We start from the raw sequence: 25,644 nt of genomic DNA, 5'->3' as shown, positions 1-25,644 counted from the left end.
AACTCCTGCATCTACCATGAATGATCCCACAGACCAGGGGTAGCCAGCATAGTGCCCTCTGATATGCTTGGGCTTTAACTCCCATCTTCCCTAAGCATTAGACATGCTGGCTGGAGCTGAATGGGATTTGGGGTCCAACAACATCTGGAGAGTCCCAGGCTGGCTTCCCCCACCATAGACCACTTCCTATGTACCCCGAAGAAGAGCCCAACTCACCTGAGTGATCACAAACACACCCTGTACCACTGGAAACATTATTCTGATGGGTGACAGGCACTTATAGTAGCTGGAATAATATCCGGTCTTAAAAGCATCCATTACCAGCGAGAGGACTGCAAACAAGACCAAGCCTCCTGTTTTGGAAAGAAAATGCAATCACATTCTGTGCACACCAGATTCCTAGACTCCTATAGTTTCTCTATTTTGTCTTTTTACCCACAGCCATGGATCCTTTATGCCAGCAGCCCACATAAGGTAACAATAATGGAATTTCATGCACAAGGTACCAGTCTGCTGAAATAGGAGTCTTACTGGGTTATTTTTGCTTTTATAAAATGGAATTGCCTCAAGCAAATCAAGTCCAAACTCAATGTCAGGGTGCAGAATCCGTCTCAGTAAATGGAGCTCCAACTCTTCCAAGTCCTTGAATATACAGGGGTAGGTACTCAGAGCTGGCTCCAGATTTCTGCTGGGCCCCTTGGCAAAAGATCTGTACCGTGCCATTTTCTGTTTGGCCAGACAAGACATCTCACTTGCTTCTGTAATTCTTAAATCCACCCTCCTTAATGCTCTCCAAAGCACCGGAGGAGAAGTGTGTGTGTGTGTGTGTGTGTGTGTGTGTGTGTGTGTGTGTGTGTGTGTGTGTTAGGGATTGTACTGGATCGAAGGCTTTGCTTTGAAAACTCATGAACCTGGGTTAGATGCTCCAGTTCCTGGCATCACCTCTGGCCATCACACCAAATGTGACATAATTTTTTAGCTAGCTTTCTTCTTGGACACTGGAGGTAATGCCCACTAACAGCTCTCAACAGAAGAGTAGGTCTCGCAGAACTTAGAGAACAGTTGAGATTTTTGATTAAATATAGGCAGGACTGTGCTTGGCCACTGTGAGATTAGGTTGATGGACTACAATGGGCTGCTGGCCTGATCCAGCTGTCTCTTTTTATGTTCTTATGAATGTAGCAGAACCCCTTCATGGATTTGCCCCATTCCCATGGGATTAAGACCCACTTTCTCATCATGTTTACGCTTTGTCCTCCCCACCCAACATATAGCTTCCTGCTTACCTCTCAGCCAGATGGGCCCTGCATGGTTGTCCTTGCAAGGAATGGCACCCGGCAGCCTGGAGGTTCTGAAGATGTAGAAGAGCATCCAGGCAATGTTGATCAGCATCACAATGATGAGCATGAAAAAGACATCATAGTCATGCAGCTTTACATCTTGGAAAGCCCCACCGCTGACCAGTGTGCAGGCCAGAAGCACCAAATTGATGGCCAGTAGAATGGAGAAGACACGCCCTCCTTTCTTCCAGATTTCCTTGGAGCTGTGCGGCGAGGGAGACGGGCACTTGTGGGAGCCAATGGAAGAGGTGGGAGATAGCGGGTCAGGTCCAAAGCTGCCCTTGTCGTCCTTGTGGCCAGAGCCCATAATGGAATCCTCACGTCTGATCTCACAGTCTTGCCACATTGATACTTCGGTCATGATTTAATGGGCACCGAGGAGCTGCTGCTGCTGGCCTAAAGGTGGGGGCAGGAACAGAGAAAATGTACACACCTATGTCAGTGAGTCCAGGCATCATCCAAACAGGAACAAAGTTTAAAATTATGGTATTATTAGAAAAAGGGGGGAAATGCACATAAAAAGAGAACAGTAAGACCTGCAAAGGTGGGCTTCGAGGTACAATCTTTCACTTTGACTTGGCCATGAATTTCTCAAGCTGCTCTTTCCACAGCAAGCTCCCATGTTGTTGTAAAAGCCTATTCTGTTATTTTGAGGGATTTGCAAGCAGCAAGAACTATCTAGTTGTAGTACTGCATTGTGAAGAAACAGATCAGCGAGGGGAGTACATCTGGGGTGCCAATTTGAATAAAATATCAATCACAAGACATAGTGCGCACACACCATTTGAATGGCAATGCCCATCAACTTTTTGGTGGGGAGGCTGACCCCTTCAAATATTTGGCTCCTACGAACTCCATTAGCTCCTACGAACTCCATTGAAAATACACTCCAGCAGCTATATTCCTCTACATAACCTGCTTCTTCACAATGCAGCAGTACAGTTGGAGAACTTTGCTTTTCTGTGTATCAAAGAATGAGGACCTTAAAAAGGCATCCAATCAGTAATAGTCTCCAAAGGATTCTTAACCACTTCCCTTCCACCTGCAAGCATCTTACAATGCAAGTCTATGTGCATATCTGCTCAGAAGTATGTCCCACTAAAATCAGTGAGAGTTTGTTCCCAGGTGCAATCGTATGAGCATTAACCTGGGAATAAGTCCCGTTGAAAACAAACTGAACTTACTTTAGATGCATGGGATTGCGCGTGGTGCTGTAGTTAAGATTTGTTACTAATATTTCCAAGTTGGTATTTTATAACTAGACAAGAACTGTAATCACAACAAAGAACAAATGCACCTACCTGTTTTCCGCCCGCAAGTCGACTCTCTTTCCTCACCGCTGTTTTTGCACAAGCTTCCTTTCCCCCCAGCTCACAGATGCCCTGGAATTTATATCTGTCCGGATGCCTCTGTGATTTACACCACCAGTGATAAACTTCTCAGTAAGGCTCACACGATCCATTTTGTGCAGTAGCTAGTTTTAGGGAAGAAAGGATGAGGAAGAGAGGGTCAAGGTCACTTGACAGTAAAAGTGGTGGGAAGGTAGGATCTTATCGAAAAACATACTGTACAGGTCACATTTCATTTCATTCTTCTTCTTATTTTTAAAAAAGCATGACAGCAACAATTGGCCTTGGCTTAGAATCAACCTGCCAGTCTTGAGCTGGAAGTAAAACCTCCTTAGGCTGAAATCCTATACACACTTGAACTTACTGGGTTTTCTGAGTAGGTGTGATATATAAGGATTGCATTGTTGGTGTCTTATTTCCTGCATATTTTTAGAGTTGGGGGCCAGATGAAAAAGAGTACAGGGCTCTTGTGCCTGTAATAGTTATGCAGGGGGAGGGGATTTCAGTATAAATGGCAACAAAACAAAATCACAACCAAACCCTTTTCCACACAACTATTGAAGACAAAGGAGCCCCTTTTCACCTGACTATGAAATGCCAGTGTTGTTTCCTGTGGGTCTGTGTTTTTGTTTGTGCTTAAATATCAGTGTCCTTTAGCCAACAGTGCACAATTCAGATTAGTTAGAAGATTGCTGTTATTGCACTGTAGGGAAGGAGCCCTGGCAATGAGTTGTTCACTGACTTTACTAGATTCACTTCTTTACTAGATTCACTAGATTCATTTACTAGATTCACTTCTTTACTAGATTCACTTCACCATCCACCGTCCACTTCACCATCAAAACCTCTAAGCAGTTTACATCAAAAGATAATAATCCATTACATCCACTTATGCTATTGCAATAGAATGCCATCTGAAGCCATTTGTCCTAAGAAAACTGCAGGAGTGAATCATCCAGTTCCATGCTCAATAAAGTTGGAAGGAAACAAACATTTCTGGACGCTAGTCCATGACAGCTTATGCCACTTATTTCTGGTAGAGTTTCTAAGTGAATTTCATTCTCTGAGCAACAGATGGCGCCAGAAGACCAGGTATTCCCAAAGAGAGCCGGAAAGAGGGAACTAGTGGTCACTCACAGCCCTTTGAAATTCAGTTCACACTGAAATGGTTGATGCAACAAACAGGTGTCTGGAAGCCCATGCGTCGTACAGGCACCACATGCGCAGATGTGGGCACACACTGCGTAGTAAACAGGCATAAAGCAATTCTGAAGAACATTCCTGGAAGACGGCTACTGCTACTCTGAAATTGAGCCTTCTCACTTGGGTAAACACTGGAAGAAGTGCCATAGCACAGCCGGTGGTGTTTTTCATGCAGAAGCTCCCAGGGCTATTGCCCACCCCTCCCAGGTAGGACTGGGAGAGACCCCCTGCCTGAAGGCCTGGACAGCTGCCAGTCAGTGCAAACAATACTGAGCTAGATGGTGCAAGGGTCTAACTGGTTAAAAGGCAGCGGCTTTGCTGCTTTACACAGAGTTCTCGGCTGAGTAGAAATTGTGGAGGGAAGCCTTTTCAAAAGTGGATTTTTGTATGTGGCAACTACCCCTCCCAGAAACTTCCTTTCAAAACAACAACACCACGGTTATCTCAGATTTGAAGGGGGGGGGGGCGAATGTCTCAGGATAGCAGGTAGCAGGCAAAAAGTTTTAAGTCCCTTTAAGCAAGAACTTAGCTATTAAGGCAACAGCTGAGCAGAGAATTCCCCAGTGTTACCAGCCCATTTTGCTGCTAGGAAGGGGACAGAATGAGTGTCTTCTGCAAGGGGTTTGCTAAGGTGAAGTGCACACCAGGGAGAGGCAAGGAATCCTTAGGACCCAGGGGAATCCACAGAAACTAATCTCATGCATTCAATATGAGGAGTTCCTCCCCTCACTGGTCAGGGATTCTCAGGTGTCCAAGTAACAAAGCTCCCTCCTCCTCCTCCTCCTCCTCTCTTTTCTCAGCCAGCTGCTTTCCTGGAACTCTCTCCACTCAGCCTCCATGCCCGTCCTCTTACTATCCCCTCTCGCCCTTCCCAATGAAGCGGCCAGGGAATAAAGCTGCACCATGAACGACCACTACCACCGGGCAGCCAGGGATGGCTACCTCGACCTGCTGAAGGAAGCCACCAAGAAGGACCTCAACTCGCTCGATGAGGATGGCATGACCCCAACCCTATGGGCCGCCTACCATGGCAACTTGGATGCGTTAAGGCTGATAGTTAGCAGAGGGTAAGTCCTGCCTTCTGCCCTGTTTTGACTTTGCTGTGATGCAGGGCTCAGCGAAAAGTCCACGGCTCTTTCCCTTGGCAGGCCACACAGCCTTGCAGGGAATGGAAGCCAGGCAGGTGGATTGAGCTTGCTTGTTTCTCCACCCTTGGGGGGGGGGATGTGTAAATCTGTGCGAGTCTGAATTTCCCACATGGACATGTTGGGAAAGCAGAGGAGCTTTTGACTCGGTACAGCTGTGGTGTTGGGTCAGTGGGCAAGAAAAATCCCTCCCCCATCACCTTATCCCATCTTTTAACCATTGTCTATTTCACTGCCTGTGAATGTCCTGGATTGGTCTCCCTCCCCTGCAGATTTCACCATTAAAAATATCATGAATGGACGGACCGCAGCACAGTGTTTTCTCAATGTTGGTTAAGATGTTTTGTGCCTGGCTGGCAACTCTAGCCCCGTTCTCTTGTTTTATCTGGCGAAGGCAGGGGTTGCTAACCTTCTCCTGTTATGTGTGTCAATAGTTTTAAAGAGACATGAAAGTGGTTTTTTTAAAGCATTGCTTCCTCCATGCACTCACATTTCTATTACCTCTAGGTTTCGTGTGCATTTCGAGGCACTACAAAAACCTACCAAACCTATTAGATGTGGGAGTTGGGTGGAGGAGATCTCTCGACACCCCTCTCTCCCCAAAGCGATTTGTTTTTCGAGCCAACTCTGGCTCCTGAGGCATTGATGGGGATGTATTGACGCTTTTATTATAGTTTGAAGAGCGAATTCGTTATCTACGCACCCCCTCCAAAAGACAGTGTGCTGAGAAGGATGGAGGAGGCCTGCAAAATAAGTGTGCTAAAACACAGGTCAGACCTATGCTCTTATCTTCTGCATCACAATCCCTGACGGTATAGAAGCTGCAAGAGGAAGAATCTGAGAGGCAGAGAGGGATCAGGATAATTCGATCCTCTTCCTAGATTATGCTGCCTGAAGGCAGGGCATAATCTCTGTGTCCCAGAAAAGCTGAACTTTTACAACTTGAAAACAAGTGTTTTGGTTATCTATTGAAGATGCGCATTGTGCAAAGGCAGCTCCATCTATTGGATGAAGGCTATGAGTTCTGTGGTAGTTCTGTGGTGAACAAATAATCTAAAGTGTCCTCATTTCAGCCACCACTGTTCACAAATCAAGATTGGTGTGCTGTTGTTCCCATTCCCCAAATGAACTGAGGCATAGGAATGGAAGTTCACCTGAGGCCAGTCAGTGCAGAGCTCCAGCATAGATCAGTTGACCAGGACCATAGCTAGTACAGTACTGTATGAGGTTTACCAAATTTGCTTAGGCAGGTGTTGCTGGACTATTAGAAATTCAAAGTATTTATTTATTTAAGGTATTCATATACTGCTTAATTGCTGAAGTGTCCAAGCAGCTCTCAGATAGCTCCAGTGTGCAGGAGAAGCACAGGGGCCTATAATCTTTTGGGCCAAAGCACAATGTGCATCCCTTTCAAACTGTCTTTTGAAATCTCAGCTTTCGCACAGAAAGCAAAGGACAAGTCATTCCACTGACTTGCCTTACATTGAGGCTTTTTGATTATCATGATTGCTAATGCACACATTTTTATATGTTTCTCCTCACACTTAATATAACTGCTCTCATTATTATCTGATGGGTAAGCTGCATTCCCCTAATTTTTCATTGTTGGCTGCAGTTCCATACAATTCTGGCACCCCCAAAGGGGCTTAAATGTGAATTTCTGCAGAAAGGTACCTGATGATACATTTGGACTGGAATATAGATGGTTCCCAGATGAGCATCTTCCTTGCAGCTCAGCTAGTGTTTAATGAACTGAAAATACTATGTGCTTGCTGTCAGTGGGGAGGATATAGTAGAGAGGAATGCTCATGCCCTTTTAGTGATGAATGTTATTAGGAAAAGACAGATGAGGCTGGCTCTTTAAAAGGTGCTTTCATCATTGGCCACAGTTTGTCAGAGATAGAAGAAATATACCCTGGCGCTTAATTAAAACAGCACGGAATTTGCAAGAGGGAGGGAGGAGGCCTTGCTGCGCTCAGAGAAGCAAAATTATTGATGCTCAGTATTGACTGGGAAAGTTTACATGCATCTGCAATGTCACTATTCCCCCCCCCCGTCCCCCAATTAACGACAATAACATATCCTGTATTGGCACAGCTGCCTAGCTGCCAAGCAGAAATAGAAAGGGAACTTAACTCTGTTGTAGAAGATTATGAGCTCCAGTCATTTAGGTCTCCTGTTGGACAAATACTTTTACACAATTGCAACTACTGTACTGTAATTCCTGCAGTCATTTATGCACCAGTAATCAGTGGCTGAATGTGCTTTGGTGTGCTAGACTGGAGGATAAATTGCTGTCTGGACTGCTTCCCTAAGCTTTTCCAAAACGGATACAGTGGTGCCTCGCAAGACTAATTTAATTTGTTCCGCGAGTCAATTCGTTTTGTGAAAAATTCATCTTGCGAATCGTGGTTTCCCATAGGAATGCATTGAAATTTCTTTTTTTGCCCATAGGAACGCATTAAATTTCAATGCATTCCTATGGGAAACCGCGATTCGCAAGACGAATTTTTCGCAAAACGAATTCGTCTTGCGAGTCACCATCAGATCGCAAGACACATTCGTCTTGCGAAAAATTCGTCTTGCAGGGCATTCGTCTTGCGAGGTACCACTGTATCTGGTGAATATGGAGGCTATGATCATAGGCCTCACTCCCAAATCTTATATCAGCTGCATGCACCACTTTATCCTCTCAATGTACAACGTAGGGAACAATGAGGCAATACTACTGTCACACAGGAGGGGTTTGTCTGTGTGCGCAGCTCTGCAGAAACACCATGTTTGTATTTTGTGCAGCACCGGCACTGGGTGAAGGCAGGATTGTGGGGAAGACAGAAAGATTTGGTGGTAGATCTGCCCTGTTCATTAGTCAGACAAAAGGCCTCTTTCATCCTCCTGGCTGTGCACTAATGAGGGAAAGGAACACAATCAATGTGATGGTTGGGGAAAGGGAGGCAAGTTGGCATTTGGTGCCACATCCTCCGAGAGAGACAATTGCTCTTTAGTGTGAGTTTTTGACAAGCTCATCAGCAGCAGTGCCCAAGATGGGAGATGAGCCAGCTTATGATGAGCTGGGCTTCACAATGAAGGGTTTCATGAGATGAGGTGGCAGTGAAGTTGCCTTCTCTCCAAGTGGCAGTGTGCTACTTTGGCAACAACACACTCATTTAAAAAATGTGTCGTTCCCCCCTGTTTGTTTTATTCCTGGGTGAAGGCCGGAGATGCTCTCTTTTCATAATTCTGTTGTAGACCAAATGCAGTATGCAGTTCAGATTGCAGGATGCAGAGAGACCCTGATCTTAGCTATACTTCCTGCTCTGGATTTGAATTCATGGTTTCAGCTTGATCCCGCACTTCCTCACAGGAAGCAAACACCATGAGGCAGGCTCTGGAGTACAAATGCATTGAACTCCACCTGGGTGACCTGATCTAGGCAGGGCATAACCTTCAGCTGGTGCTAATCCAAAGTAAGTGGGGAGGGAAACAGCAAAAGGCTTTCAAACAGTTCTGGAAGTTTTGACGGATCTGGGACTCCAAAACCCAGCAACGCCTGTTGCCATAGTGACACCAGTTGAGTGGCAGGTGGCCGGCCTGCCAGCCTTGTATAAAAGTTCCCCATCCCTGATATAGAATGTTTTCACATTAGTGGCTTAACACACACAACAAGGTCGTTTTGCAATCTGCTGTCTTCCTTCCATTGTACCCTTCCTCCACCCCACATTTTGCACAATCTCACAGCTTCTCTCCCCTGCCTCTTCATATTTATCCTGTATACTTGCCATGCATGCATGCTACACTCTCCCATCCTTCCATTCTCCAGCTAGGCACACTTGTTGGTGCTTTTTCCTGCCTTAAACAGGCAGCAGGGAAAATAATATAAGCCGCCTTGCTTGAGCCAGTCTACACCAATTATAAATTTAATTTGACATTTTTATATCGCCTTCTAGGGCAAAAGAGGCAGAAGTCTTTTAAAAAGTTAGACAGACGCCACTGCCAAGATCATTTCCCTGTCTGGCAACTCATGGCAATAATTGATCCTTGCCCAGAATCTGAGTTAATTCTCTTCGAAGTCAGGACATCAGTAATTTGCAAGGCAATATTTTTAATTACTGAGTAGTGATTGTGAGGATTGTAGACATACAGAAAGGAGTGAAAGGGGGGTGAGATTCAGTTTACCAGATGTTGTAAAGACACTTGAGCCTTTATACTCAGCCTTGCTAACTTCTGCCCACTGAAAAAAATCCCCACAGTGGAGGATACAGATAGACACTTACTCCCCACTTAAAGATTACATGTTTCCAAATACTACCCTGTTACGTTCCCCTCCCTCTCAGATTTTGGCCTGTTCTAGGAAGGCAGTTCATGAGAAGCCAGCCGTGCAAGGAGATAGATGAGCACAGAATGTTAGACATTTGTTTTTTGTTTACAAAGTTCCAAAAATGTGTTGGATGCGAGTGAATGTGCTGGCTAGAGCAGATAAAAATAAAATCCACGGTGGCCCAGTGATCTGTACAGACACTTCAATAGAACTCAGTGGTTCCCTTTAATGTAGTTGTAGCATCCTTTTCTGTATTTATTTTACATTTAGATGCTGTGATCCCATACATTCAAAAGTGTCAGGAAGGAGCAGAAATTCAACAAAGGCCTTTTTACCCTGTCACGACAGCATCACAAGGCTGGGAAAAGCTACAACCTTAGCATTTCTGCCTATCACGTGTCTCTTTAAGGCATGGAAGCCATGGCGACAAAAAATGGCAATCCTAAATATTTGTGATTACTCATAAATACTATGTATGCAAATAGTGAGGGCCTGATTTATAGCTGTTGCATCACTATATGTGGCAACAAACGGATGGGGCTGAGGTTTACAGAAGATAAAAAGCGGCTGCTCAATGTAGGCCACTTGTTGGGTTAACAAAAGCAGGCATTCTCAAACTACCTGCTCCCTAGGACCCATTTGGAACAGGCGAAAATTACTGAAGCACACCCATCACAAAATGGTGGCAGATGGATGCAGACTTCAACAGAAGCAGCTCGCCGTTGCTGACATCACTTTCTACTTACACCTACTCCATCTTTTGAAATGGCCTACTTCTTTGCCACAGCAATTTCCTTGCGTCAAGGAGTTCCATAGCTCTACTTACTACAGATATTTGCTCTGGAGGTATGGTGTACCTCAGCCTAACTAGAGAACTTATTTTTCTTTTCTTTTATATTTTTATCATCCCAACTCCGCATGCCTCTCAAAAGTATTTTTGCCCATCTCCTGCCCATCTCCTCCCTTTCTTTCACACTAAACTTGGACCCAAATGCCATTTCACCAGGTCCTTTCATGTAAAACAGCTTTCTTCATTTCTATTCATAAATACATACAGTGCTTTTTTTTCTGGGCACCTCCTTTCGCCCCAAATGTTAAAAGTGTGGCACCTGCTGTAACAACTTCATGGTCAGTACCGACAACTTTTCTTATTTTTTTTTAAAAAAGTGGTCCATACGTACATACCTAATTTTATTTGTACGCTGCTCTTCCACAGTTCAAACTATTCTTGGGGCAGCTTAAAACAGAAAAAAAAAACCTACCTACAACATATCGAAAGTAGTTATAAACAATAAATAAAACATTAAAAAATACAAAACCGAAACCGAACAATTCCCACATGAATCACAACAAAATCGAATATAAGGATGCAGAAAAACAAGAGCAACCACCCCCCCCTAAAAAACAAAACACCCCAGTCAGAGTCCCCTCCAGATATACTAGTCCCAGTTTGTTCATTACTACTGCTAGCAGCAGCAGCAACAACAACAACAACCACCTTTTGTCTGACTTTCTAATTTCCTCCATCACCTTCCCTGGTCCTTTCTTCTCAGAGGAGGGGAGGGGCATTTCTTTCCTCCTCTCCTCTCCTCTCCCCCCCCCCCCGTCTCCAGCCATGGTTTCTCACCATGTAAGCAGTTGGCTGGTACTGCCATTGGTCCATCCAAAAGGGTATGTCATGGCCAAGGAGCAGGGAAGGCAAGTGAGGAAGGGGCAGTGGGCAGACTGTGGCATTAAGGCCCACCTGAAAGCGTCCCAAGGCCCACTGGTGGGTCCCGGCCCACTCTTTGAGAAACAGTTATCTATAGGGTATTTTGGTGGCACTTTTTTTTTTTAAGGGAAGCGCTGCAAGTGCTTTGAAGCTAGGAAGTGGCAATATGTCACAATTAAGCAAACATTGCAGCCAATCAGATTATTATTAACTGTGATTAAGCTTGGGCTCACATTAATTGGAGCTTGCTGCAACCTTACCCCTTCCCATGCACTTCCCCCAGTGCCAGCCGGGAAATGTTCCACCTAGCAAAGGGATTTCCCCTTGGTTCCTGGTTCTTGCTGACTCCTGCTTCTGGTGTTTTTGTAACTGCCGTCAGTCATTGCACCTAATTATGTTTTTCCTGCCTGGATGTTGTTAGCAGGGATTGCCGAATTTCCCATAGAGGATGATCTGGTATCAGTCAAGTGGGAAGGAGGTTTTGGGCAGGCCTCTTCCTCTCCCCTGCATCACATGGCTACTTGGTCTCTTGCGTTCCCTGTAGTCCTGCTCACGCACCCTGTCCCACATGATGATGGTGTCCAGCCGTGTTGCTGAAGCACTTCACATCATACCAGACAGAGGAGGCGGCCGTGCAGTGAGGTTGCAGAAATCCTACGCTGGAGCAGAATGGAAAGCACACCAATCTGGCACATGGCACTGAAACTTGACCTAGTCGTGGAGTCTGTTTGCAGCATGAGAGCCCTTCCAGTGTGGGAATCAAGCAATTCCGGAGCCAGGGCTGGCTCAAGTCGTCTTGCTGCCTGAGGCAGACAAGATGGCGTCCCTCCACATTCCAAGCGCAGAAACCAATTGGAATGGCAGTGGAATCTGATATCAACACTGGGGTTGCAACAGCTTTCTCCACTGTATCTGAGGTATCAGGCCACAGTAGCATGCAGGACAAGCAGTGTGGCAACAGGAAGGAATGGCAGAAGGGATGTGTGCTCAAGAGGAACACTCAAGGGCTGCCCCCTGAGGCGGTCCCCACTCTACCTAATGCCCTGCCTGGAGCTGCCAGCACCCCCCATCTGCCTCGAGTACTAATCCACACCTTACCATTTTAATCTAAAGACCCTTCTCAAACATTGCCTCTCCAATAAGTTATTTTCATTGAAACAAACTTCCAGAGGGGTAGCTATGCGAGTCTGTTGCAACCAAAAAAAGAGAGTATTGTGGTAACTTAAAGACTAAACATCCTATTTAGTAGTAGTGGTGGTGGTGGTGGTAGTTTTAAGCTTATGCTATAAAACAGGCACCCCCAAACTGTGGCCCTCCAGATATTTTGGCCTACAACTCCCATGATCCCTAGTTAACAGGACCAGTGGTCGGGGAAGATGGAAATTGTAGTCCAAAACATCTGGAGGGCCAAAGTTTGGGGATGCCTGCTATAAAAATATGGTTAATCTTTCAAGGCTCCACAAGACTCTTCACTGATTTTCCTTGAAGAGGCCCAGATTGAAGAATGAACAAACCAACCAATCCCTTACAACCTGCCTCAAGAAATCATCCGGCAGCGGCAGAAGTGCTATCCAAACTGAGGCCTACCTTTTAGCAGGAGGAGGCAGGTCACATTGGGCACTAGATTTCAAAATACAATTTAAAGAGCAACAAGCTGTCAGCTGTGTCGTGACACTAGCCACTATTTGGGGGGGGGGCGTAGGTTCCACTGGGATTTTTCCTGCTTCAGGCCCTAACATGTCTTGGGCTGGGTAAGCAAGTGGGTAAATGTAAGAGAGGACAATATGAGGCATGGTGCTTCTTTCCAGCCCTGATACTCTATGGTTTAGCGGTTAGATTTGTATTGCGATTTTCAATAAAGAGGGGCTGCAGTACAATGCGGTGCGAGGAACAGTTGCATTGTACTTCACAGCTCCCAACTTGAAAGGACTGGAAAAAATTCATGGAAGATAAGGCTATTAATGTCTACTAGCCATGATGGCTATGCTCTGCTTCCATGGTCACAGGAAGCAATGGGGGTACCCTCGTGACCGGGTCCTGCTTGCTTGTTTCCCATACGTGTCTGGTTGGCCACTGTGGGGACAGAATGCCATTGGCAGCTAGGTGGCCCATTGGCCTACTCTAGCAGGATTCTTAGGTCAAGTTCTAGGTCAGGGCAGTGAAAAAATGCTGGGTGTGAAGTAGATCTAAACGTTTTGCTTAATGTTTTGGTCGCTAAGCTTTGGTGAATTCACATTCCAACCAAAGGTTATGTGAGAAGCAACCGTCACCCACTTTCCCCTCAGCCCCGCCAAGCTGGGACATTCTGATGAGAACGTGGTGAACTTGCCTGCATTGGCAACAAGAATCTTTGTTATAGCTGCATTTTCCTGCCCTGGACCTGTACCCGATACTGCTTTGTGAAATAGATTGCTTTATTGGGAAACAAGCGACATTTCTCGCTTGCAGGGAGAAAACAATAGGGTCCGATTCCGCTTTTCCGGCTGCTTGCAAGCCTCCACGCCCAATTCCAATGCACATGTGTTCATTCAGAACAAACATAAACAATGCTGCACACGCCCTGAGCTCACAGCCGGCTCCAGCAATTACAGTTTCTGTGTCTCTTTAAGCAATCTCCATCAATAATTCACCCCTCTTGCAATTCATCAAATATTCATCTTTTCCCTGAGTTCCCCACTACCGATAGGCCAGTATCAAGGTGAAGGGATGAGGGCAGGCTGGCGAAGGAGTCGCAGCGAACCTGTTGCCAGCTCCTGGATGATACTCATTTACCCAGGGCCACAAAGCAAAAGGGAACCTGTTCCAGCATTCTGCTGCCAGACAGCTTCATCCTCCCACCGCCTGTCGCTGCTTGCTGGGCCTGGCTGGTTAGATAGGTTTCGCTCTATGTGGGAAATGCAACAGAGAGCTTCTCTGGAGTTGGGTGGCTTAGAAATCTTGTATCGGTCACTCCAGCATCTCATTGAAATAGGGAGAAGGCACGCCACTAAGCAACACTGCTTTTTAAAAACGTGTCTTCTGCTTTTGCCTATGTTGTTAACATGCACTACTCAAAACAACAACAACAACACCCGGCTTTATTTATTATATTTGTATGCTGCCTTTCCTCCAAAGAGAGCAAGGCAGCATACATGTTTTGCAAGTGGACTAGAGAAATGTACTGATGGGCAGCCATAAAAATGTAAATAAATATTAACGGGAAAAGGCAGTGTGCAGGGTACTCCTTTCCCTTCCATTTTAAGTGTCACAACAACCTCGTGAGGTGGGATGCATGCGTACGTAGTTTTATTTGTTTGCCACCTTTCCACAGTTCAAGCCACGCTCGGCAGCTTACAACACGAAAGAAACTTAACTGCAATGTAACAAAAATAGTCATGAACAATAAATAAAACATCAGAACTGATAACTATATATATATATATATAATAAAACCCAACATAACCAAGGCTTATCCATTGAAACTCTGTATCCAAGGACTGTTTTTCTTTGCCCCAGAGTTTTCCATATGAAAACCCAGTATTGACAGTTGTGCTGATTGAGCACTAAAGAGCATAGCTGCAAAGTCTCCTGTTTTTCACGGGAAACCCCCAAATTTTAAACCGTTTCCCGATGGTAGCCCGGATTGGGAAAAATCCCGTAAATCCCCCGGATATCCTACCTGCTAGGGAGACTCCATTTTGGGTCCTGGCACCGCCCGATTTCCAGTGCTCAGACATGGGTAGCGCGGCACCGAAAGTCGCTTCTACGCATGTCCGGACATGCGTAGAAGCGACTTCCGGCGCCGCTGCTGATCCAGCATTTTTCAGCGGGAGACTTGGCAGCTATGCTAAAGAGCAGGGTTTTTTGCAGGGAAAGCTCTGGGGCAAAAATACCACACAGAGATTTCAAGTGCTGGCCTGTGCCTGGAAATAGTGGGGCAAAAGTGTGCATAAGCCCTAAGAGGCAGTATGATTGGCTCAAGGTCACCTGGGTAGGTTAAGGGTGAGTGGGAATTTCAACCTAGGTCTCCTTGGTCTTACTGACGATAAAGTTGGCGGTGCAGGGGACATGCATGACAGCGGGAGTACCTTGAGGGAAAGGCAGGACATAAAATAAAATAACAAAATGTTGTCCGGTATTACTTTTGCAGGACTGAGTCTTGGTTTGCATACTAGCCTGGCTTATAGTGTGCCTGATTATACTAGCCTCACATTGTGCCGTCTTTGCTGGGGAAAGGAGCAAAGGTGTGGCCTGACTACAAGCTCGGTGCTAGCGAAAACTGTGGTTCTGGAGGTGGGCTAACCTTTGCTCCCTCTTGAAATGTGCTCCTGGCTAACTTGTCCTGGATTTCTGGAGAAGATAACCAAGGGCGTTTGAGCAGGCATGAGTGGGTAGGGAGGAGCTGCTCTAATTTGTGCAATACCTCTAGTGCAGTTGAAAAACAGGGATTCATTTCACCTCATGCCCACACAAAAAAGGCCGAGAGAGTGCACAATATCATACTTCAGTATCAGTGCTGCTTGCCACTTTTGCCATCCCCAAACTTCAAATATACCCTCTTTTACTCTGAGGAAAATAAGAAGACTGAACAAGCACAGCAGGTCTGAAGCTAAGCTTTTAAAAAGGCCAATAATGCATTGTAGAAAGAGATCTGTTGACAGGAGATGAAGGGAAGTTTATTGGGTATAATTCTGCTTTCGTGGATTTCCTCCTCCAAAAAATGCTCCAGAATTACTGTGATTGAGTAACACGAGGGCCACAGGTAAGGTAAGCACCAGAATAAGAATGTGTAAACTGATTTGATACATTTCACAAGTCCTAAGCAGCATCTACTCATTAGTTGTTTTGACTACGGCAGACCAACATGGCTACCAACCTGTAACTATCTACTCATTAGGTATACAGGCTTCCTTGATCACTAACTTATTTGTTTCCTGCATTTTAGGGGTGACCCAGACAAATGTGATATCTGGGGGAACACGCCTCTTCATCTGTCAGCAGCCAATGGTCATCTCAATTGCCTCTCCTTCCTGGTGTCTTTTGGGGCCAACATCTGGTGTTTGGACAATGACTACCACACTCCGCTGGACATGGCAGCCATGAAAGGCCACATGGAGTGTGTGCGTTATTTGGACTCCATTGCTGCCAAGCAGAGTGGCCTCAACCCCAAGCTGGTGAGCAAGCTGAAGGACAAGGCCTTCAAGGACGCAGAGAAGCGGATTAAGGACTGTGTAAAGTTGCAGAAGAAGCACCATGAGAGGATGGAGAAGCGCTACAAGAAGGAAATGTCTGACCACTCGGACACGATGAGTTTTTCTAGTTACTCCAGCAGCACTCTGAGCAGGAGGTTCCAGCACATGTCTATGATGACTTCCTTGCCATATTCTCAGGCCACCATACACGGCACAGCCAAGGGCAAGACCAAAATCCAGAAGAAGCTGGAGAAAAAGAAGCAAGTGGATGGAACCTTCAAAATCTATGAGGATGGGAGGAAAAGTGTGAGGTCCTTGTCTGGTTTGCAGCTGGGCAACGACGTCATGTTTGTGAAACAAGGCACCTATGTTAGCCCAAAGGACTGGACCCGGCGCAACGTTAGGGACATGTTTATGACAGACGAAGATACTGTCTCCCGTGCCATAAGTGACCCAGGTTTGCACATGGACTCGGCCCATTCTGAGGTCAGCACCGATTCTGGTCACGACTCTTTATTCAATCGACCTGGACTTGGCACGATGGTTTTCCGGAGGAACTATGTCAGTAGCGGACTGTTTGGGATTGGCCAGGATGACCCCAGCATGCTGGGAGAGGACAGGATGGGTGTTAAACTTCACAACCGCCTGCAGCGCTCGCCAAGTCTCAATGACAGCATCGGCAGTGCCAACAGCCTGCAGGAGAGGAATGTGGAGGAGCTGCCGTGGGATGAGGTGGAGCTGGGCCTGGATGATGATATCGAGCCTGAGACGAGCCCCCTGGAGACCTTTCTGGCTTCCTTGCATATGTCTGAGTTCATTTCAATCCTCAAGAAGGAGAAGATTGACCTAGAAGCTCTTACGCTGTGTTCGGACAATGATCTGAAAAGCATCAACATTCCACTGGGGCCCCGGAAAAAGATGCTGGATGCTGTCAAGAGGAGGAGACAGACTATGGAGAACCCTGATGTCATAGAAGACACTGAGCTGTAAAGCAATTGAGCCCCTTCCTTTCACACTCATGGAATACACACTATGCGCATAGCATAGAATGGTACTTCTTACGTACATTCATATTATGTATTTGAATAACAGGAATTCTCCGATAGATCAGGGTGCTAGGAGAATGTCTGCGTAGCGTACGGCAGAAAATTGCCAACAGAAAGAACTTGACTTGACTGACAAAAAAAAAGAATTTATACAAATGTTTCAATATTTGCAAGCTGGGTACACAAGTTGCCTTGAGGTAATGTCTTAAAATCAGATTCTTTTTGCTACCTAGATTAAGGTAGTGTTGGTATCAATATAATTTTTACCCAGTGAAATCAACACTAAAGTGCTGCCATTAAAGCCACTGGAAGCCATTTTAAGCATTCTTGGCTAAACAGCCAGACAAAAGCTGAGCTTCTAGGGACAGATCTTGGGCTACTCCATACCCTTACAGGACAGGTCTTATTATGGAGTTTTGGGCTCAGGCCATCTGATCGGCAAACTCACAAGCACAGTACTGGCAGAGCCCCCTCCTGCTGCTTCAGATGTTGCATTGCAGGATGTTGCAGATGTTGCTAAAGGAGTGTGTTGGTGGGGAGACTTCCCTTTGGCTGTTGCTTACTGGCCCATAACCCCTCACTATTCTACCTGCCCAACAGCTTGCCGGGCTTGTTGGTAGCTTTAAAGCAGGCATGAGAAACTCACAGCCCTTCAGATGCTACAGCTCCTATAATTCTTGTACACTGGTTATGCTGGCTGAGGCTCATGGGAGTCAGTATCTGGAAGGCCAGAGTCCCCCCACCATCCCTTAAAAGGCAAAAATAGTATTCAGGTGGTCGGCCTGAAGAAAAGATAGATCTGGCTTTGTAAACAGGCTCCCATCCACTCGACTACTTAATCAGTGGCTGCCGTCTGATAATATATTTCTTAGGTGGCATCATGGGAGCCTTCAATTAATCATAGTGTTGGCATTAAAAAAACCCTGTGCCACTTCTTGGTAAACCGCAAGCCTGTTATCCCATTCTTATTCCTAGCCTCAAGTGGTTATTTGTAAAACAGGTCTGAAGATTTAAGTATGCATCTTTACTGGTTGCAAAGAATGGAGGACAGGAACTGCAATCTCCTAGGCAGCTTTGAGAAACTTTTGGTGGAATGCTAGATTTACAGTGGGCTTCTCGCAGATACCGGTAATATTTTTGTGGCTTCATGCTTTTGTATCAGTGATGACTCCGTAGCCTTGCAAAGCTCGCTAATTGTACCTTAATGTCCTTTTACGTTAACAAAATTTCTTTTCTCCGTTGCAGATAGCTGTTTTTAAGGAACAAGAAATGAACAGAAAAACAAAACCCCAGTTCTAAGTTGCCAGAAAACATCTCCCAGTGATCCTAACAGTGGGAAATAATGAACGCCATAATAAAAGGCCCAATTCTAACCACCGCTCAGCTTCCTTTCTCTGCTTTCCTGCCTGCAGACTTTTGCCAGAGAACAGCCTCTTGCTTAAGAGCATTTTGGGGACATGGGTTGCACGACACTAATCTAACCATGCAGTCTTATACATGTCTACTCAGAAGTAAGCCCCATCAAGTCCAACAGGACTTACAGGGCCTGTGGCGCTCCAGCTGTTATCGAACACTTTCCCCTGCCACAGGTTTTCCAGGCCTATCCTATATGAACAGCGACAGATGAAGGAGCTTCATTTGAACCATACCTTCACAACTCTGTGATTACCACCACCAAGATTTGCAATGTCAGTGGAATCCCACCAGTATTGTAACTTTGGCTATCACATTGTGAAGCCACCATGCTTCAAAGCAAATCTTAGGGGTGAGTTGAGCTCACCTGCATTTCCTGTTCTGAGAACACTAGGGAAATTGCTCTACCTTTGCACGGTTCTGACTGCATGACTTGGAGTGGGAGGCAAATGTATGGAAATAGACATGGGTGGAATTAGTTTATTTTTTATGCCTGCCTTGTCTGTTTCTCCTGCTGCTTTCACTTACTGTGACTGGAACGAACACACACACAAACACACACACTGTCTCAAGCCTCTTTTCCCCACAAGGTTTATATTTTTGCTAATGGATGGGCTGGTCTATGTTATAGAACTTCTCCTGGTGATGCTTCTTCTTCAGTTTTGCAAAGGCTTTGTTGCAATGTTTTAACTAAAGGTAAAACAAGCTAAGCCATACCAATGGGACTAGTGAAGAAAACTCCACTGACAAAATATAGGGGCAGACCTTTCAGCACTGGACAGCCTATTGCCATGTGTAAACATAGGGTCCCTCCACTCACAGAATTGTAGAGGGTCATCTAGTCCAACCCCCTAGGAATGCAGGAATCCTGCCCACAGCCGCCGCCCCTGTGCCACTGTCATTTGAGAGCAGTTAAAAGCATCTGATCACATTAGCATGTGGTTTGAATCCAAAGGACCAATACTGGGCAAATTTAAACTGTGGTAAACTGAATTTTAGCCAAGCTCTTTGTTTATATTAGCCATTAAACAAACAACCTAAACTTGGTTGCAATTCTCAAGCCTACTTTTATTCAGTAGGATTTCTCTGGAGCAAGTGTTGTGTGGTTTGAGATCATGGAGAGAAACTGTTTCCCTTTCTCCACTTTACATGACTCTCTTGTGCCCGATCATATCTACGGTGTATATCTTTCAAGCTGCAATCTTAAGTGTACTTGGAGGTAAGCCTGACTGAACATCAGTGGGCGGAATCCAATGTTGTGCAAACTTCCTCTTGCACAATGGGCCTTCATTGCTTCCTTCTCTCTCTCTCAAGTGAACACCCAAATTTTGCTCTGGATGGGGAGTCCGCACCACCCAGAACACAAATTCTGAGGTGTGAAGAGGGCTGGGAGAGGGAGAAGAAGGTGAAGCCCTATTGCATGAGCAGAAGTCAATTTTACAATCCAACAGGGACTCGTTTCTGAGTAAATATGCATAGAATTGGGCTGCAGTTTGGTAAATGTTTTTGCATTTACAGTACTTCTCCTATCTTCTTTGAATGTTTGATATGTTTTATATTCCATGTATGTATGTATGTATGTATGTATATCCAACCTGTAAAAGGACACTGTTGTTTACTGCTTATTTATTATACCATGTGCATACTATTCCCTGCCACTGCCTGATTACAATATTTTTAATAAAGAACCTGGCGTAGTTTGTCTTTCACGATTATAATTGAGAAGAGGAGGCTGCTTCTAGGTATGTTTCTGCAGGTTTATTTTAAATGCAAATTGCATCATTTGGGACTAGAACAAGGGCACTATTTTAGTACAGCCAGATCCCAGGAATTCCAGGTTTTGGCCAAAATGAAGCCCACTGACTCCATTCCTGCTCTGTTTCCAAGCCAGAGAGACCATGCATCACTCACTCCAGGCGCTTTGAGCCTGGCATGAAGCCCCATTTCTCATAGGTAGTAGCTCTACTCAGATGGATCAATAGGTGCTCTGGGATGCATTCACAGACTGAGCACAACACTGCTGAAGAAAGCAAGAGATTCCAGCAGCTGCAGCTTCCTGAAATGCTGATTCTCACAGACACAAGGTGCATCTAGATGGTGGATTTGATTTGTTGCAGACAGCAAAAATGTAGTGATCACCAGAACTTGCATAGTGTTGTGCAGGTCCCAGTATTCAGCTAATCTTGAGTTTCATTGCTATGCAATGAAGGCAAGGAAGTTGAATCCTTGCTCACCCATATAATCTCACTGTGGGTCATTTCACAGAGGTTAAGGTCCGTTTTCCAGAAGTGTATGCTCAATACTGGGAACCCAGCAAACAGCCTTGTGACAGCTTTGACATTGGCCCAGTTTGCAGCTGATGCTAAACCATGGTTTGCTGAACAAATGCTGAGTTGCCCCATTGATGACCAAACAAACCCTGGCTTGTTTCTCTAACGTTTGGGTTGCAGTCCAGCTGTTCTTGCCTTGTGCCTTTGCAGACTGGTGAGCATCTGGGGTGAGGTGGCCACACACACCATGGTTAAGGAAGGTGTGACACTGCAGCTGAGCATGTTCCCAGAACATAACAGCTGGTGAATTGGGACGCTTATTGGTACAAGGCACTGCGTGGCAGATCAGTGTCCCCCAAATGACAACTTGTGAAGCCACATCAGTAGAACTCTTTAACAAATGATAATAGGAATTGGGCTTTCCACCCAGGAAATAAAATGTAGGCTATGGGACCAAATGTCCACAAAGAAATATAATCTGCAGAGTCTGTGACTATTCTATGTAAACATATAACACAGTGAGTGAACACTCACAACTGCAGTCGTCTTGTGCGTGTCTCTCTCTTTTTCCACACCACCAGACCAGTAGCATAGCCAGTCGGTCTTGAAATAGCTCTCAGTAGTGGAGTCCTGGTTTTAACCTTGTTTGCTCCTAAACCACTCCCCGTTAACTATAGAAATGGTAGTGTGATTGCACCCTCTGCTGGAAAAGAATCGCCAGAAATGTCTGACAAGTGTAACAGCACGCCCTGTCATGCTTTCTATCTCTAGGCCGGCCAGCAGCCTAGGCGTGCTCTTTCGGTGTGACTGGGGGTGGTACTTACGAAAGAGATGCAATGGGAGTGCCAGCCATTTGGGGTGTTTTCAGAACTTGCAAATTAAACATGAAGGCGTTTTGTATGCTCCAGGGCATCTCTCCCTTCTCTCCGTATGGAGAATGCTGATAAAGGAATTAACTGGAATCTACAGTACCTTCCTTTCTGACAGATGTGACTTTTTTCTTGTTGCTGATCTGGAAGATATACAGTGCAATCCCATGCATGCCTACTTGGAAGTAAATCCATAGGACTGACTAGAGCATGGGTAGTCAACGCGGTGCCCTTCAGATATTGTTCGACACTGGGCTAAATATCCATTCCTCAAGAGATATAAAAGCAGAGCATGGTGGATGTATAAAAACACAATCTAAGACATTTTGCTGCCTGCAGCAAAAGAAAAGAGGGCGCCCTGACTTAAAGCTTTATCAATTTTATTTCTACTACATAAATGACACGAATCCTGTTAGGCCTCTTAAAAAGGCAGTGCCTTAATATTTGGAAGTGTAACCTATGTGTGAAGGTACAATGATATATATATATATGGGATCCAAATTCCTTAAAAGCACCTCATTAAACCATATTTTGTGGGGTTTGATGTCTGCAGGGGAAGGAGAAGGGATTTCTCGGTACAGCCTAAAGCCTAAATATATGTGTTTGAATTTTTGGATTGGAACAGTATTCCTCACATTAACCTTTCTTTTGGGGCAAAAGTATACAGTTCTTAGATTTCCCAGACTGTGCGGACAGCCCTTAACAGGGTGACCTTTTGCAAAACTCAGACCTTATAGCCTTCTGTCCCTGACAACCTCTTTGCTCCATCTCAGGATTTGTTTCATGACACAATGATTGACATTTGTTATTCCCTCCCCTTTCTCAGCCCATACAATGCAAAATGGAGTGAAACCAATACTTAGCAGTTACTTAGCAGGAGTGTCTTCAGAAGTGGAAGCATTTGAGATCTTAACTGACAGGCTAGCATAAGGAGGGGGTGTGAGGCAAAAAGAAGCTGCGCCCATTGCAGGCAGCATTTGGAAACCTCTGGAGGTGTGTGTGTGTGTGTGTGCGCACATGTGCGTTTGCTTCTGTGAGTCAAACCCTGCCAGCTAAGGGGGCGGCAGACATTGCTGCAGAATTTTGAGCAGCTCTGCAAGAACGGCAGTTCTGCTATTGAGTTGCTTCAACACTGGTGGCCCATTGGTAATCGTCCATTTCACATGATACAGGGAGAGATGAAGAGGACAAATTGACCATGTATTCCAAGTTTAAAGATATGCAGGTGCAGTCCACTGGTTCTGAGAAACACTCATTTTACAACGTGATTTTAAAATTGTTTTATGCTACTTTCCTAGGGTCTCCAGCTGTCCTCAAGCACAGTACAGTGGTACCTCGGGTTGCAAACACTTTGGGTTACAAACACTTTGGGTTACAGACTCCGCTAACCTGGAAGTTGTACCTCGGGTTAAAAACTTTACCTCAGGATGAGAACAGAAATCACACGGCAGCGGTGCGGCGGCAGCGGGACGCCCCAGTAGCTAAAGTGGTACCTCAGGTTAAGAATGGTTTCAGGTTAAGAACGGACCTCCGGAATGAATTAAGTTCGTAACCAGAGGTACCACTGTATATCCTTTTTCTTTTCGTTCAAAGATAAGGCTGTAACCCCTTTGCAATGCAAATGCCCCTGTTCTCCTTCCTCAAAAGAAAAAGATTAGACAGCCTTCCCCAACCTGGTACCTTCCCAGTGTTATTAGGCTACAACTCCCATTAACCAGAAGCCTGCATGGCCCATGGTTAGGAATGATGGGTCCTGTAGTCCAAAGAATCTGGAAGGTGTCTAGTTGGGAAAGGCAAAACCAGGGCAAGAGGGGCCAGCCCTTGCAAGGCGTTGCAGAGTGCCTTCACTTGAAACTTGTTCAGCCATTGATGAAATTGCTGGACTACAATTCTCATTATTCCTGACCTTCAGCTATACTGGCTGGGCTAATGGGAATTGGAATTTTTTTAGGGAAGGGATTGGTCTGGTTGTCCCCTTCGGATACTTCCCAGGCTCATGATTTTTTTAAATTTTAATTTAAGGCTGGGGTCTGGAAAATAGGGCCTGCTTAACTGGTCAAACCTGCCACAGAGGTCTGGCTTCATTAGATAAAATAGTTGGCCAAGTAGCTTTCATTTTGTTAAAGAGATTATTCTACATAGCAGGGCCCTCCTGGAAGGAGAGAGCCTTTGGGGAATCGGGACATAGGTGATGCAAGTATTTTGTGATGAAGGCTTTGCAGGGTTAGCTTTTGAAGGAAAACAGGCGGAAGGTCAGAGAGCTATTGTTGTCCTAATCCTAGCTGGAGACAATACTGTATATGCAAGAACAGAGGAATCTTGGGGCTGGTGTTCTGCTTTGCCTTGGTGACACTCACATGCCGAAACAGGCTCATTGGCTGCTGCTGAAAGGAAGCACAGCCGGTAGGTCAGCCAGGCAGGGCCACCACCACACGTGCTGATTTGCATGCCCAATATTTATGGCTGTAGCAAATGCATTGTGGAGAGGCAGCTTGTGAAACCAGCACAAAGGCCAGTAGAGGTTGCACCCCTTTCCAACACACTTAAGTATTTTGCCTCCAAGGCAGAAACTGCTTCAGACTGTGAGTGGCCTTTAATTGGTTCCTTTCATAACATCGATAAAACAACTGTCCTTTCCTACAGGCAAAACTTCCTATTCCTTCTTCACCATTTCTATATAGACCTTTTGTCGCCTTGGTAAAGTCGTCCCATGGATTTAAAAATATGACTTCTACATATGACACCAGCCAATCTACTTTACAATCCCCCCTCTCTCTTTGTTCTTATTTCATGGGTGAGGGTTACCCAAGACTACCACCTGGGTCTACTCAAATCCAAATCCCTTTCTCCAGCCACCAGAATATGCAACTGTATGGCATGCTGACTATGAAGGTTAAAACAGTTAAAACGACAACACCAGGAAATAAAATACCAGGCTGGTTTCTAAACACATTGTTTTTTCTGGGAAACTACTTAACTACCTGGTATCTTGTTTGAGAAAACAGTACTCTTGATTTCAAGCTCTTTCCAGATAAGTCTCCTTTCGTAGCTGCACAATGGCAATAAAGTTTAATTCTATTTCCTGACCATAAAGGCAAGATATTATCTCTCTCAATGTACACAGCAGGTTAGCTTGTACAATTGTCTCGTATGCAAACCATACATTTAAAGCACATGGCTCCATCCAAAGAATCTTGGTAGAAGTTGTGTACTCCTCACGGAGCTGCAGTTCTCATCTTTCTTAACAAACTACAGTTCCCAGGATTATTTGGGGGGAACACCGCATGCTTTAAATCACACTGCATACATGTGATTTGCTCTGGAGTAAGATGGAAGAAATTGAACCAAATCAGAATTTTAGTTTCAAATTTAAAAGCTGACTAGTTTCCCCAGGAGAAGTATATTCAAAACACGGTGGGAAATGTAGAACTCTGCTTATCAAATAATTTTCTCTTGCACCCATCAATTTTGTCTTTCTTACTGCAAAAGCGGGTCCAGTCATTTCTCTTTGTGGCCTCTCATAAATCAGAAAGAACTCCATCCACATAGAGTGAGATAACAAAATGTAGGGAAAATATATTCTGCTCCCCCATATTTAAGAGAGCATGTTCCTATGTGCTAGTATGGTAACTGGAGTTTTGCTTTCCCTGTCTATGGAAGTCAACTGTGTGCGTTATCACATCACGTCAACCTTTTACAAATACCTGAATCTGGTTTTGGGTTGTATTTTAATTGTTCAAGATACATGCTTAGCACATGCACACTAAAGCAAAGGTAACTAGCTATGAAAGTTTGAGTATCAGAAATTT

The 25,644-nt window shown here is 45.2% G+C and overlaps 2 protein-coding genes across 3 annotated transcripts in view; one reads left to right on the top strand and one right to left on the bottom strand.

The window, feature by feature from the left end:
• The window catches only part of OTOP2 (otopetrin 2), a 43,089-nt gene that overhangs the window by 7,569 nt on the left and 9,876 nt on the right, over nt 1-25,644 (bottom strand). The window contains exons 2-4 of the mRNA XM_035104410.3: nt 2,642-2,814; nt 1,287-1,736; nt 217-353 (exon numbers count right to left, since the gene is read on the bottom strand). Of these exons, the coding sequence (XP_034960301.1) occupies nt 217-353; nt 1,287-1,701 (552 nt within the window). The 5' untranslated portion in view covers nt 1,702-1,736; nt 2,642-2,814. The remainder of the gene's footprint in view (nt 1-216; nt 354-1,286; nt 1,737-2,641; nt 2,815-25,644) is intronic.
• USH1G (USH1 protein network component sans) lies at nt 4,348-20,393 on the top strand. Of its 2 annotated transcripts, none has more exons than XM_088661530.1 (3): nt 4,348-4,959; nt 15,991-17,480; nt 18,529-20,393. In XM_088661530.1, the coding sequence occupies exons 1-2, from the start codon at nt 4,796-4,798 to the stop codon at nt 17,225-17,227; spliced, it is 1,401 nt and encodes a 466-aa protein (XP_088517656.1). In that variant the 5' UTR covers nt 4,348-4,795; the 3' UTR covers nt 17,228-17,480; nt 18,529-20,393. The 2 variants fall into 2 exon arrangements, with proteins under 2 accessions (XP_088517656.1, XP_060127837.1); XM_060271854.2 differs by having other exon boundaries at nt 4,617-4,959; nt 15,991-17,288.

This window comes from Zootoca vivipara, chromosome 2, assembly GCF_965207765.1.
Source record: "Zootoca vivipara chromosome 2, rZooViv2.hap1.1, whole genome shotgun sequence".
NCBI lineage: Eukaryota > Metazoa > Chordata > Lepidosauria > Squamata > Lacertidae > Zootoca > Zootoca vivipara.
The sequence above is the reverse complement of the archived record's forward strand: the minus strand, read 5'-3'. Positions and strand labels throughout refer to the sequence as shown.

Excerpts from the sequence above, each read along its gene's own strand:
- USH1G (XM_088661530.1), top strand. The coding sequence starts at position 4,796 with ATGAACGACCACTACCACCGGGCAGCCAGGGATGGCTACCTCGACCTG. Across the intron at positions 4,960-15,990 it reads AGGCTGATAGTTAGCAGAGG|GGGTGACCCAGACAAATGTG; the intron begins GTAAGTCCTGCC and ends CCTGCATTTTAG.